Raw genomic sequence first — 15,041 nt, 5'->3', positions numbered from 1 at the left:
TACTTTATCCGCCTGAAATGGATGTATTCCTTTGCGTATGCATTCCCTTACAGTGTCATTTTTCCTAAACTCATTTTTATAGCTGGTGTGAAACTCCGCCCCACCTGTCTTCAAATACGGGTCCTCTGCCTAATGAACCCAAGAGTTAACCAAGTTTGTAAATCCCCAAATTGCCACATTATTCTTCTTAACAACAGTGAATTGTGCAATTTCCTCTTTATCTTTAGATTGTACTGGTGTATTACAAAAGCCCATTGTTAGAATGTTATTCCTAGTGCATGATCTGAGCATTGTTTCTGAGCAGTGGTAAACTTTGGGTTTAATTTTTAACTCATGATAAGTTTGTTACATCATAATATTTACTAGACTTCAGTTCTATTTGAATTAACTTTGGGCTTCGGTCTGGTCTGCATCCGTTCAATTTTATGTTCCCTATTGTCAGGTCTATTTTGACAAATCCGTAGTTGAATTCTTTCTTGCCATTTTGTAGTGTGCTGTTTGATTTCACAGGGTTCTGACACAGCACGGCTTTCACTATGTGCTCTGGCTAGACTACTGTACGGGAATCAGGGAATGGTCACTATGGCCTCTGAAGAGGACGTTTGCTCCCCTCAAACCCCGCCCCCTTCAAGTGTCCGCCCCCCCACTCCCACCATGTTTAAAATGAAAAATTGGCATACCTGAATGTGAAACCCCCACCCCCACCCCCAATTTATAGAGCTAGGAGTTAGTAATAACAGCAATAACAGATTTTTCCAAGTGTAGGTCATCTTCGAGGTTACTGACTCCTATTACATTTGTTGCAATTTAATTTCTTTTCCATTCTCCCCCTACTGATGTTTTCTCCTTCCATTTCCCTCTAATCCAATACTCATTTTTCTCCGCCACACAACTTTGTTTGTTGTTGTTTCCCCTGCATCCATAATGAATTCATTTGAGCAGCTTGACAAATTTTGATTCATTCATTCAATAGTATTTATTGAGCGCTTACTATGTGCAGAGCACTGTACTAAGCGCTTGGAATGAACAAGTCGGCAACAGATAGAGACGGTCCCTGCCATTTGACAGGTTTACAGTCTAATCGGGATGATGGCATTGATGGCGATGGAGTCTCCCGTCAAGAATGACGGATGAACCTGGTGGTCCCGAAACTTCAGGTCCTCATGGAGGAATTGATGCTAGTGACAGTGGCTTGTGCAACACCGCTCCTGCTCTCTCGGCCCGCCCGGCCATGTTCCCACTGGGATACAGGGTGCGACGAGTGAGGAGGCCGGCCGGGGGGCGGCAGGTTGGGAAGTGCTTATGTGGTCTTCGTCCACGCTAGTAATAATGTTGGTATTTGTTAAGCGCTTACTATGTGCCGAGCACTGTTCTAAGCACTGGGGTAGACACAGGGGAATCAGGTTGTCCCACGTGGGGCTCACAGTCTTCATCCCCATTTTACAGATGAGGTAACTGAGGCACCGAGAAGTTAAGTGACTTGCCAGCTCCAGGTCTTCTGATTCCCTGTGCAGTATCCCTTCCACTGATTCCACAGCAGGCTTCTTGACCGCTCCTAATGATTTTAGTTAAAAACCACTTCATCTGGTCCTGGTAAAAGGGTTTCTTTTTTTTTAACAGTATTCCTTAAACTCTTACTATATGCCATGCAACTGTACTAAGCACTGAGGTAGATGCAAGCTAATCAGGTTGGACACAGTCCATGTCCCACGTGGTGTTCTCCGTCTTAATCCCCATTTTACAGATGAGGCACAGGGAAGTTAAGTGACTTGCCCAAGGTCACACAGCAGACAAGTGGTAGAGCCGGGATTAGAACCCAGGTCCTCTGACTTCCAGGCCCATTCTCTTTCCATTAGGCCACATTGCTACCCACTGCAGGTTAAATTCTGCAGGTCCCCATTTTCTATTCTAATCACTATTTCACATCTAGTGCTGCCATTCCAAAATTGCAACTTCAACTTAAATTCTCCAGCATTTTTTTAATAGTATTTATTAAGCGTTCCCTGTGTGCTGAGCTCTATACTAAGTGCTTGGGATAATGCAACAGAGTTGGGAGACATGATCCCTGCCCATAGAGAGTTTACAGTCTAGAGGAGGAGACTAAATACAATTTATAATATTTAACTTATAGATATGTCCATAAATGCTGTTAGAATGGTAACAAAAGTTTCACCTTCTGCCTGTGTCTGCTTATTCTGTGGTACTCTCCCTGTACAGAGTAAGCATTCAAGCATTACCACTGATTGACTGGTTGATTTCTTACGTGAAATTTGAATCTTTCCATTGTCTCTTATGCCTTTGGTAAACATATCTGGACTTTTTTTGCTCTGAATGATGAAAGCCACTGAAGGATGAGACAGCTTCTCCTCCAGCTAAATTTAGAAATAGGATCAGTTCTCCTTCGTTGCAGAGGTTGTATTCGTGCAGAATCACACGTTAAGGGAAACTCATGCTTTAGCGCTCGCCCCATGGCCAACACCACACATATGTCATTTCTTCCTACACCAATCAAACAATCAATCCCAGCTCTGCCACTTGTCTTCTGTGTGACCTTGGGCAAGTCACGTCACTTCCCTGTGCCTCAGTTACCTCATCTGTAAAATGGAGATTAAGACTGTGAACCTCATGTGGGACATGGACTGTGTTCAATCTGATTAGTTTGTATCTACCCCAGCGCTTAGTACAGTTCCTGGCACATAGTAAGTGCTTAACAAATACCATTAAAAAATCATTGGTATTTATTGATCAGTAATTTATTTTAACCCCTCTCAGGGTCTCACCTGGAGACTTTCCAGTACTCTACCAGTCTCGACCATGGGAGGGAGAGTCAAGCAGAGGCATATCCATTCCATTGTTAGCTTGGGCAGTGGCTAGCAAGTGGAAGGCAATCTGCTACAAGTCAAAACCCTCCTGTGCTGGGCAATAGCAGCATGGGAGAGAATCCAGGGCAGAGACTCAAGTTTACTGCACGAAAGGTGGCAATGGTAAACCACTTCCAGATTTTCACTAAGAAAATCTATGGATACACCACCAGAACGATTGCAGGTGGAGGTAGGGCGTTCTGGGAGAGATGTGTCCATGGTATTGCTATGGGTTGGAGACTGAGTAGTGGAGTGACAGCATAAGACAAGAATTTATTTTAATGTCTGTCTCCCCCTCTAGACTGTGAGCTCCTTGTGGGCAGGGTACGTGTCTACCAACTCTACTGAATTGTTCTCTCTCAAGCGCCTAGTACATTGACACAAAATAAGCACTCAGTAAATACCATGGATTGCAGGAGCCTACAATCTAGTGGACACAACACCATGTCATGTTCCCTCCAGATAGACACACGCCATCTGGAAGAAAGTTCCCTAAATCTGCCTTCGCATTCTCCCCAAGGCTAATAGAAAAATCATGGTTATGGGAGAACTGACTGTCTACTTAGATTTTGTCTACTTGCTCTCTGGAACAAATCCAACTCCTGAATAATAATAACTGTGGTATTTATTAAGGGCTTATTATGTGCCAAGCACTGTACTAAGCACTGGGGTGGATACAAGATAACGAAGTCCCATATAGAGCTCACATTCTCAAGTAGGAGGGAGCACAGACACTGAATCCTCATTTTGCAGATGAAGGTACTGAGGCACAGAGGAAGTGAAACAACTTGCCCAAGGTCACACAGAAAGGCAAGTGACTGAACCGGGATTAGAACCCAGGTCCTCTGACTCCCAGGCATGTGCTCTTTCCATTAGGTCACACTGCCTGAATGAAGAGTTTCCAGCACTTTATAGCGCTCTCCATTGATTTTACATTGCCGGGAGCTTTTAGCTGGGCAATGTGCCCAGAGGGGTCTTAGTGCTTAGCACATAGTAATGCTCAATCAATACCATAATTATTATTTCTTCACTCCCATTGGATTCCTTTCACACCTTTTACCATGTTGGGTGTCTTCACAGAGAAGCCAGCAAGTCAGGGTGGGTTCTATGAAGCCACAAATACCATCTGTGTAGAGCTTTAAACTCTTTCCAATTGAACCTGACTCCCGCTCTGTTCTACTTGTACTCTGGGCTCTCCTCTCTGCCCTTTCTTAAAGATCCCCAGAAATTGGAGGGAAGAGGGAGGAAAGTACAGGAGGGTGGCTGCTGACTGCCATTTTTGGCCTTTCCAGGATACACCCAGCAGATGGTTTATCGCAAAGCAGATGATTCCTATGCTGCCTTCACAAACAGGCCTGCCAGCACCTGGTAATCCTTCCCTGAGCCCCTCCTGCCCCTGGGTTCCCTGGCTCTGGCTCTGCTGGGCCCTAGGATCTCAGGCTGTGCCTGGTCACCAGGCTTCACCAGAGCTGGGCTTTGGAGTCAGGGCTCATGAGTTCGAATCCCAGCTCTGCCACTTGTCGGCTGTGTGACTGTGGGCAAGTCACTTAACTTCTCTGTGCCTCAGTTCCCTCATCTGTAAAATGGGGATTAAGACTGTGAGCCCCATGTGGGACAACCTGATTCCCCTATGTCTACCCCAGCGCTTAGAACAGTGCTCGGCACATAGTAAGCGCTTAACAAATACCAACATTATTATTATTATTATTGTTATCCTTCCCGGCTGAGTAGGAGCAGAGGCGGTTCTAGGTCTTTCCTGGGGTGATCAAAGGTGGGGGATGTTAGGTAGGGCTGAGATGAGGGGGTATCTAAATACCTGGTGACTTGGCATCTAGTTTCAGGCTTTGGGTGAGGAGGATCTTGGGTCCTTTTCTGCAAATCTAACTCAAACCCCAGTCTGGGCCTGTTTTCCCTTCTGTCCTGAAGAAGTTGGGGCCAACTCTGCCCATCTTCATGTTGAAGAGCAGGGCTCCTGGCCCCAGGGTGGGTGTGATTGCCCCTCCCACCCATCCAGGCTGACCGCCTATGTGGTGAAGGTCTTTGCTTCGGCCAGTTCTCTGGTTCCCGTCAACCCAGAGGTCCTCTGTGGGGCTGTCAAATGGCTGATCCTGGAGAAGCAGAAGCCAGACGGGAAGTTCCAAGAGGATGCGCCCGTCATCCATGGAGAGATGGTGGTACAGTCACTAAGGGAACCCTCCCCCCCAGGTGGGGGTGGGCCTGGAGCCTGGGACCCGCCCCCCTCCCTGCCCCAGAGACAATCTATCCATCAATCAATGACATTTACCGAGTGCATGCCGTGTGCAGAGCACTGGACTAAATACTTAGTACAGAGACTCTTCCCCAACCCAATGGCAGCCCCAGGATCTGACCATCACCCCAACCCTAAACCTGGCTCTTTCTGAGCCCAAGAATCCACCCCAGCCAGCGGGGATCTGTTTTCCATTCCCTGATCAGGCCTAGGAAACCCCCCTCACCAGGGCATGAGGGAGGAGGGTCTTTGGGGGGATGGGGGTAGGGAAGAAAAGGACTCTCACCTACCCGTGCCCTTGGGTGCCTCCTTTTGGCAGGGAGGGACCCGTGGCTCGGACCCCGAGGCCTCCCTCACAGCCTTTGTCCTCATCGCCCTCGTTGAGGCCAAGGACATCTGTGGCCAACTTGTGAGGGTGAGTCCCTAGGGCAGGGAACTTTTTAAAGCCTCACCTCTGGGAGGGAGTCTCATGGGGCTAGGGGGCAGGTGGAGAGTGGAGAGGCAATGGCATGAGATGCTTGGGTTCTCCTCCCTCCTTGGGCTCTTTACAGTCGGGGAGGGAAAGTAGGGCCGGGAGAGGCTGGGGTGGGAAAGGGGGCATTTGGGCCTCTCTCCAAGGTTCATTGGTCCTTGCAGAGCCTGGACAGGAGCATCGAGAAGTCGGGGAGTTTTCTGACAAGCCACCTGGGTAAACTGAGCAAGGCTTACTCCATGGCCATCACGTCCTATGCTCTGGCCCTCCAGGATCCCACCAACCAGGCCCCACTACTACTGGCCCACTCCCAGGGTATGTCAAGTGCTGTCCACCCCCACCCTCGGGGTCACCATGTGCCTGAAAGGTCCCCCAAAACACAGATGGTGATTTGCATGTTCAGGCATACCATTGGCATTTACTTTGCCCAGCTCATGTCAGGTGAGGGTTACTTCAATTCAGAACACAGAAATTCCCCCTCAACCCTTACTCTCTCATCACCAACAACCCTCAACCTGCTTGCCTGCAGCCTGGAACTCCTAGGATACCCTGCCCCAGGCCCAGCTGGCAGATCAATGGTGGGTGCCCAGGGATGGGCTGAGCAGGCTTTTGTTTGCAGGTGGCACTCACTGGCCTGACCCACAGTCCCACCTGTACACCCTGGAGGCCACAGCCTACGCCCTTCTGGCCCTGCTTAAGATGGGGCGCTGGGAGCTGGCCACCCCCATTGCCCAGTGGCTGGTGGAGCAGCAGTACTATGGAGGGGGCTATGGTTCGACCCAGGTGAGGGCCGGTCATCTCGTCTACCCCCTTCACTCCAAGCTGGTCTGAGCCGGGCCTGGCAATTGCCTGTCTCTCCCCACAATATTCCTTGCTCCCAACCCCGGTGTCTCACACCCACACTGTCAGGGACCACCCAAAATAGAGAGAGGGAAGGAGGAAGGGAAAGAAGGAGGGAGAGAGAGAGAAAGAGAGTGAGATAAGGGGGAGAATAATTGTGACATTTCTTAAGTGCTTACTATGTGTCAAGCACTGTTCTAAGCCCTGGGGTAGATACAAGGTAATCATGTTGGACACAATCCCTGTCCCACGTGGGGCTCACCAACTAAGTAGGAGGGAGAACAAGGATTGAATCCCCATTTTACAGATGAGGAAACTGAGGAACAGAGATGTTAAGAGACTTGCTCTAGGTCACACAGCAGGCAAGTGGCGGAGCCAGAATTAGAACCCAGGCCATCAGACTCCCATACCCATGCTCTTTCCACTAGGCCACACCGCTGCTCTGAGCCCCAAAGAGCTGTCTTGGCTGTGATGAGCTGCTACCTGGAGGGTAGGGGTTCAGTGACTCTCCCCACTTCTCTGAAGAGAGACACTAGAATGAATGAGCAAAGGAAGCAGTGGAATCTCCTACCCTGGAGAGCTTAAAGAAGAGAGATTCCTGGGTGTCTTCCTTCTCTCCCTACCAATGCTGTCTGGGCAAGAGCAGTCTGATGTGGGGGTTAGATGGGTTGACTTTAGAAGGGCTGGATTCTTGCCACTCACATAAAGGGGTAACAAGGCCTTGAATGAGTCAGATAATTGGTTTGGGAGCTAAGAAGTAGGGAGACAGGGAGACAGAGTTGGAAGAGAGGAGCACTTGGAAGGGGACAAGAGAAGCAGAGTCTGTGTTAATAAGTGAGAGAGAGAAATTCAAAGAAGGAAACACAGACAATCAGGCATGTCCAAAGCTCTCTGGCCACTCAATCTGCCCTAGGTGGTGCCATCTGTTTCCCTGGCAGCTGGGGCAGGATGGGACCCCTGATGTCCTTGCTTCCCCTCACTCACTTCTACTCTTCCCACCCCAGGCTACCATCACGGTGTTCCAAGCCCTGGCCCAGTACCAGCTGACCACACCCCCGGCACAGGACACAACCCTGGATATCACCCTGAACCTTCTGGGCCGTAGCCATACCACTCATTGGAGGATTCACTCTGATGACTCCATGTTGGCGCGGACAGAGCAGGTGGGATCCTCTAAGGTGTTGGGTGTGGGAGGATGGTGGTGAGGAACATCACTGCTGAGGGTGTTACTTCAAAGCCTGGGGGCCCCCCTGCTGGGCTGCTGAGTTGGTGGGGACTGAGGGCCCCAGGTATGTGACTGCAGAGAAGGGGAGCAGAAGTGGAGGGGCTAAGAGAGGCTCACTCTGTCTGGACCTCCCAGCTTCCTGAGGAGAGGACACCCAGAGGGCTGGGGCCTGAGTGGATGAAAGAAGGGGCAGATGTGGCAGCCCAGATTCGTGGGTCTTGTGGGAAACACGCTGAACCCTCAGACAGGCAGTGGGGACAGCTGGGATTGGAGACTCCTGGCTTGCGTTCCTGACCCTGATGACTTCGGAAGGTTCCTGGAACTCTCTGCCTCAGCTCCAGTTCTGAGCTCTCTCAAGGGGATCCAGGAGAGCTGGGCCTCCTGCCTTCTCTCTCCGCTGTCTCCTCACTGACTCTTCTCTCTGGCAGACCAGACTCAATAACGGCTTCACCGTGACGGCCACGGGGACGGGCAGGGCTACCCTGTCGGTGAGTCTGAGGGCTGAGGCTATCCCCTACTCTCCTTTTCCCTTATCCCCTGGGCCTCCTTGCCCCTCCCTTGCTTTCCCTCTTTTCCAATGAACTGGAGAATTTGGTCTCTCTCTTCAGCGAGGCTCTGGTTTGGGGGATTCTTCCTATGGATAGCTTGGGATCAGGAAGCCTCCAGGATCCCTTTTATGGGTCTCGGTTGCCTCATCTGTAAAATAGAGATTCAGTACCTGTTCTCCCTCCTACTTAGACTGTGAACCCTATGAGGAACAGGGACTGTGTTTGACCAGATCATCCTGCATCTTCCTCAGTATTTAGAACAGTGCTTGGCACATAGTAAATGCTTAAGAAAAACTGAAATTATTACGGTTATTCCTTGGGGGAAATCTCTGGAAGCTTGGAGCTCCCAAGCTTGGGGGACCTCCACCCATGTCATCCCAAAGGCAGGGTTGGGCCTGGGGCCCTAAGGGCCATCTCAGCCTTGCAAGTTTCCTCCTTTGAGCCCTGGCCCTGCTCCTTTGCAGGTGATGACTGTGTATTACCAGCCACTGTCAGATGCCACGGCCCAGTGCAAGAACTTTGACTTAAGGGTCTCTGTGAGGAATGCGCCTGAGAGTGAGAGGGCGAGGATGAAAGCAGGGGAGGGCAGGGGCATTTTGGAGGGTGAGGAAAGAAGGGATGGAGGTAACGCCTTCTCTGTTCCTCCAGTTAAGAGGCCGGAGGGCTCCCTGGGCTCTGTGGACATTGAGATCTGCATGAGGTGAGGCTGAGAGAGTGGCTGGTGGTGGGGGTGGGCAGAGGGCTCCCAGGTTGGTGTGTGGGCAGGGAGGCGGGGAGAGAAGGGGGACCATTACCATTTTCATTTCTGTGAAGGCTCAGGCTCTGCTGAGGGGATACAGAGCAGCCTGGACAAGTGGAAAGAGCACTGGCCTGGGAGTCAGAGGGCCTGGGTTCTAATCTTGGCTCTGCCACATATATGCTGTGACCTTGGGCAAGTCACTTCATTTCTCTGTGCCTCAGTTTCCTCATCTGTTAAAATGAGGATTCAATGCCTGTCCTCCCCCCTACTTAGACTGTGAGCCCCTTGTGCGACAAAGGCTATGTCTGACCTGATTAACCTGCATCTACCCCAGCACTTAGAACAGTGCTTGACTAAGCACTAAGTAAGCATTTAACAAATACATTATTATTATTATGAATAATTATAATAATCAAAATAATAATCTTGCTGTCAACCTTTGGACACAGCTCTTCTATCAGTTCACTTACTCAGGTGGAACAGCAACTCCCCGTCTATCTGATGTGGGGCCATATCCTATCTCACTCTGTGGGTCATGGCCTCTGCCCTCCTTCCACCCGGGCTGCAGGTATCTAGGGGCTGCCGCCGCCACCATGACCATCCTAGACGTCTCCATGCTGACGGGCTTCTCTCCAGACACAGGCGATCTTGAGAAGGTGAACCCTGGACCCAGGCCAAGGGGGTCCCACACCAACAGGGTGCAGCCACGCGGTTGAGGGGGAGGTTTTGCCCCACAGTGCCTTTCAGTGATCACTCCTTCCCTCCCCACAGCTGAGCAACCAGGTGGACCGCTACATCTCTCAGTTTGAGCTGGACACCGCTCTGTCCGAGCGGGGCTCTCTCATTATCTATCTGGACAAGGTACCTGGAGAAGGGGGAGGAGGGAGGAGAGAAGCAGTGTGGCTTAAGGGAAAGAGCATCTGCCTGATTCTAATCTCAGCTCTGCCACTCGTCTGCTGGGTGACCTTGGGCAAGTCACTTCACTTCTCTGAGCCACAGTTTCCTCATTTGTAAGACAGGGATTCAATCAATACCCGTTTGCCCTTCCACTTATACTGCGAGCCCTATGGGGGCAGGGGCTGTGTCCGACCTGATTATCTTGTATCTACTCCCACCACTTGGTGCATAATAAGGGCTTAACAAATGCCACAATCTATTATTATATTGCTGGAAGAGGTCGGGAGAGTATGTCTGTCTGCCTTCTGCCTGCTGACCCTTGTAGAGGGACAGAGGCACTCTGAAGCTGAGCCCCAGGGTCGTCTCTGCACTGCTGAGTCCCTCCCCTTCCACAGGTGTCCAGGACCGAGGAAGAGTGTCTCATGTTCAAGGCTCACCAACATTTCCAGGTGGGGCTGATCCAGCCTGCATCCGTGACCATCTATGAGTACTACGCCCCAGGTCGGAGCCCCACCGTTCCCTCCCCAAGTTCCATCATCCTTTGTGACCTGTGGTATATTGAGTGTTAAACTCATTCTGGACAGGAAACGTGTCTACCGACTCTGTTGTGTTCTCCCAAGAATTTGGTACAGTGCTCATTTAGTGCAGTGCTCCACACATGGTAAGTTCTCAGTAAATACCATGGATTGATTGACTGATTGTGTGTAGGACACTGTACCAAGTGTTTGGGAGAGTACCATAGAGTTAGGAGACATGACCCCTGCCCTCAAGGAGCTTGCAATCTAGCAAGACACTCCACTGACCAGCCCAGTCAGTTGTATTTATTGAGTGCACACTGTGTACAGAGCACTGTACTAAGCACTTAGGAGAGTACAATCTGACAATACAAAAGATACATTCCCTGCCCACAACATGCCTAGAGGTCACCAGCGACCACCCAGACGGGGTCCTTTTACCTTGTCCCTTCCTTAGGAATGGAGCCCAGTGTAGGGGGAGTTAAAGGTGTCTTGGTTCTTAACCCAGCTACCGCTAGCCTGGCTGAGGAATCTTGAGCTAGAAGGCTGCCCCTCTCACAGGCTCAGTCTTTCTCTTGGGGACCAAGACTGACCCGTTTCCTTGCTCTTCCCCAGAAAACCGCTGCACCAGATTCTACCACCCAACCAAGGCTGGGGGTCTCCTCAGCACCTTCTGCCAGGATGCTACCTGCCGCTGCATGGAGGGTAATGAACAGGCACTGATTCTTTATCATTATAGAGGCTGGTTGGCATTTTCTCTTACTCAGGATTTGCATGTTTTTGCTTAATCCAAATCATAGACCAGCAGCCAACCACTCTGCTTCCCCTGTGCCCTTGGTTCTTTCTTCTCTTGCCTCCTCCATCATTGTCCCTCCTCACTCCCCAGTATCTCCATGCTCCGCCCCCTTCCCCTGAAAAGTCCCATGACCCTTTCTCTCCTCCCTCTCCACAGTGTCTCCAGTCCCCTCCATCCCTGTTCCCTCCTCTCTCTCCCAATACGCCAGTTCCACCTAGAAAAATTACCTCCTTGGGCTTCTCCTAGGTGTGGTCAGCCTCCCCTGCAAGCCAGGGTAACCACGCAAGCAATCATTCAATCAATGATGAATTACTGAGCACTTGCTGTGTGCAGAGTATGGTACTAAGCACTAGGGAAAGTACAATACAATAGAATTGGTAGACACGTTCCCTGCCCACAAGGAGCTGATAGTCTTTGGAGGGAGACAGACATTAAAAGAAATCACAGATTTTTTTTTAGTGGTATTTGTTAAGTGCTTATCATATGCCAGGCCAGGCACCATATTAAATACTGGGGTAAACACAAAATAATCAGGTTGAACACAGTCTAGGTCCCACACGGGGCTCACAGTCTTAATCCTCATTTTACAGATGAGGTAACTGAGGCACAGGGAAGTTGAATGACTTGCCAAAGGTCACACAGCGGTCAAGTGGTAGAGCCGGAATAAGAGCCAGAATTAGAACTAAGCATTGGGCTAAACACAAGATAATCAGGTTGGACACGATCTATGACCCAGATGGGGCTCACGGTCTTAATCCTCATTTTACAGATGAGGTAACTGAGGCACAGGGAAGTTAAGTGGCTTGCCCAAGGTCACACAGCAGTCAGGTGGTAGAGCCGGAATTAGACCCCAGGTCCTTCTGTCTCTCAGGCCTGTGCTCTATCCACTAGGTCACACTGCTTCTCTATAGGGGAAATAATAATGTTGGTATTTGTTAAGCACTTACTATGTGCAGAGCACTGTTCTAAGCGCTGGGGTAGACACAGGGTAATCAGGTTCTCCCTCGTGAGGCTCACAGTTAATCCCCATTTTACAGATGAGGAAACTGAGGCACGGATAAGTTAAATGGCTTGCCCACAGTCACACCGCTGACAAGTGGCATAGCTGGGATTCGAACCCATGACCTCTGACTCCTAAGGATATGGACTTAATTGCTGAGGGACTGGGTTGAGAATCCGAGTGCTTCAGGGGTACACAGCCAAGTGCATAAGGCATTAGGAAAAGGGCCCAGATCCCAGGATTCAGCCCAATCGAGGCCCCCCCGGGATTCTCTCCTCCAGAGCATTGCACCCTAATGAAGAAATTCGAGGGACATGTGACTGTGACTGAGAGGGTGGAGGCTGCCTGTGAAGGTGGCATGGACTATGGTATGACTCAGACCCTCTCCTTGGAGCCATCCAACCCACTGGGTCGGGGGTGGGGTGGGAAGGTGAGTGGGGTAACCAAAGTGCAAAGTCCAGACCAAAAAATCCAGGGACTGAGTCCCCGAATCCCCAAATCTAGAGCTGGGCATGAAACCTAAGCATACTGGCTCCCAGTCATTTGGGAAAAGCAACTGAGGTGGGACTGGAGAACTCATGTAGCAGAGTTTGGGGGAGGGAACCTCCCCAACCTGAAAAGTGAGTTCCCAGAGGTGGTCTTATGGGGAGGTTGGGTGGAACGGTGTTTTGGTCCCTTGACTGGCTTTGCCCCTGGGTGTTAAAGGGCATGGGCACCGTACTGTTTGCCACCTGTGTCTGCATGGGGAAACTGGCCAAGAGACAACAGGCACCCCCTCCTCTCCTGGAGAGTTTCCTGGGGCTGGCACCAGCTCCCTGTCCTGTGTGTGTCTACAGTGTTCAAAGCAGAGTTGCTGGAAGTGCAGCGAAATGGCATGTACAACTTTTACATCATGAGGGTCCTGGAGGTGATCAAGGAAGGTACAGGAGCGTACCCCTCTTGTAGGGAAGATCCAGAAGCTTCTGCTCCCCCTGCCAGTCCCTCCTCCAAAGCCTTCTCTGCCTGTCTGCTCTCCAGATGGCAGGGGGCAAACCAGGACTGGAGTCCGGTTGGTCCCTTTGCCCTTTCCCCTCTTCAAAAAAACCCTCACCACCCCCACTTGGCATAGTATTTGCAATTCCCTGTGCCCTTCATTCATTCATTCATTCAATAGTATTTATTGAGTGCTTACTATGTGCAGAGCACTGTACTAAGTGCTTGGAATGTACAATTCGGCAACAGATAGAGATGATCCCTGTCTAAACCTGGGCTTGGCTCCTCTGCCTCCATGACAGAAGGGGCCCAGCCCAGGCTCCAACTCTACTGCAGCCTCCCTGGGCCCGGGTGGAATGGGGCTGTCTTTCAGGGAGCGAGGCCGGACTACAGGGAAAGAGTCGTCGGTTTGTCAGTCCCATCGCTTGCCAGGAGTCCCTGGGACTGGTGATGCATCAAACCTACCTGATCTGGGGCCACGGCCGAGACTTGTGGAACCTGAAACCTGAGTAAGTTCCCCTGTCCTCTCCTCCCCACCCCTACTCATCCACCCATACTGGGTCACTGGCCTTCCCCATGGGGTATGGGGAATGGAACTCGAGAGGAAGAGATTCTGCCCTGGGGAGAGGGAAGCGGGGTTAAAATTGCAGTCAGAGAGTCTAACTAAGACTGCTAGAGGACCCTCCTGACAGCCCACATGGTGAAAACCTGGCCTGGGCCCAGAGCAGCCGCGGCACCTTGTTCCTGACCTGGAAGGGCTTTGGGACTAGGAGAGCCCCTCGGAACCAATCTGGGCTGGGGGCGGGACTGGGATCCGGAGAAATCAGGCAGCGTGGCCCCACTGAACCTTCTTTGGGCCTGCAGAATGGCTTATCTGCTGGGGAGCAACACCTGGATCGAGTGGTGGCCCCACCCTGACGAATGTGGAGCAGGGGGCCGGGCCACCATGGCCCAGACTGGGAAGCCGGAGCCAAACCCAAGTGCCCGCTGCTCAGACCTGCAGGCCTTTGCCTTGCACATGCAGACTCGGGGCTGCCCCAACTAATGGGGCTGGAAGGAGGGCAGCCACTGTCTACTGCCCACACACTCTGTGGCACGTGGAATGGAAAAGCCTGTGCTCGTAGACATTGTCTAGAGGGAGGAGGTGAATTTTGCCCTCTCCAGGGGCAGATGACGGTCTGAAGGTGCCAAATCTGTATGAATAAACCTGCTTATAACAACTGTGGTCTTTGTTAAGCACTTACTTTGTGTTAAACATTGTACTGAGCACCGGGGTAATTGTGATATTTAAGTGTTTACTATGTGCCAGACACTGTACTAAGCACAGAGGTAGATGCAAGTTTACCATGTTGGACAAAGTCCTTGTCCCACATGAGGCTCACAGCCTCAATTCCCATTTTACAGATGAGGTAACTGAGGCCCAGAGAAGTGAAATGACTTGCCCAAGTTCACCCAGCAGACAAGTGGTGGAGCCGGAATTAGAACCCATGACCTTCTGACTCCCAGGCCCTTGCAGTGCAATCATATCAGACACAGTAATAACTACGGTGTCATTTAAACCCCTACTTTGTGTCAAGCTGTGTCCTAAGCACGAGGGTAGTAGTGTGGCTTAGTGGAAAGAGCACGGGCTTGGAAGTCAGAAGTCATGGGTTCTAATCCTGGCTCTGAAACTTGTCTGCTGGGTGACTTTGAGCAAGCCACTTAACTTCTCTGTGCCTCAGTTACCACATCTGTAAAATGGGAATTGAGACTGTGAGCCCCCCGTGGGACAACCTGATTAGCTTGTATCTACCCCAGCTCTTAGAATAGTGTTTGGCACATAGTAAGCGCTTAACAAATACCATAATCATCATCAAGATAATCAGGTCACACACAGTCCTTGCCCGACGTGGGACTCACAGTCTAAGTAAGAGAGAGAACAGGTTCTG

General features: G+C 50.8%; 1 protein-coding gene and 1 non-coding gene across 2 annotated transcripts in view; both read left to right on the top strand.

Moving 5' to 3' along the window:
* The window catches only part of LOC100074389 (complement C3-like), a 50,874-nt gene extending 36,536 nt beyond the window's left edge, over positions 1-14,338 (top strand). Inside the window, 17 exon segments of the mRNA XM_039910284.1 lie at positions 4,154-4,229; positions 4,876-5,035; positions 5,429-5,524; positions 5,746-6,192; positions 6,194-6,364; positions 7,426-7,584; positions 8,075-8,134; positions 8,659-8,785; positions 8,843-8,894; positions 9,502-9,589; positions 9,705-9,794; positions 10,226-10,331; positions 10,961-11,050; positions 12,423-12,509; positions 12,978-13,061; positions 13,487-13,622; positions 13,978-14,338. Coding sequence (XP_039766218.1) covers positions 4,154-4,229; positions 4,876-5,035; positions 5,429-5,524; positions 5,746-6,192; positions 6,194-6,364; positions 7,426-7,584; positions 8,075-8,134; positions 8,659-8,785; positions 8,843-8,894; positions 9,502-9,589; positions 9,705-9,794; positions 10,226-10,331; positions 10,961-11,050; positions 12,423-12,509; positions 12,978-13,061; positions 13,487-13,622; positions 13,978-14,158 — 2,210 coding nt within the window. The 3' untranslated portion in view covers positions 14,159-14,338.
* LOC114807060 lies at positions 2,763-2,900 on the top strand. Its single transcript, XR_003755113.1, has one exon. It is a non-coding gene; the product is annotated as a small nucleolar RNA SNORA7 (small nucleolar RNA).
* Positions 14,339-15,041: the final 703 nt, after the last annotated feature.

This window comes from Ornithorhynchus anatinus, chromosome X1, assembly GCF_004115215.2.
Source record: "Ornithorhynchus anatinus isolate Pmale09 chromosome X1, mOrnAna1.pri.v4, whole genome shotgun sequence".
NCBI classification, from domain to species: Eukaryota; Metazoa; Chordata; class Mammalia; order Monotremata; family Ornithorhynchidae; genus Ornithorhynchus; species Ornithorhynchus anatinus.
The sequence above is the reverse complement of the archived record's forward strand: the minus strand, read 5'-3'. Positions and strand labels throughout refer to the sequence as shown.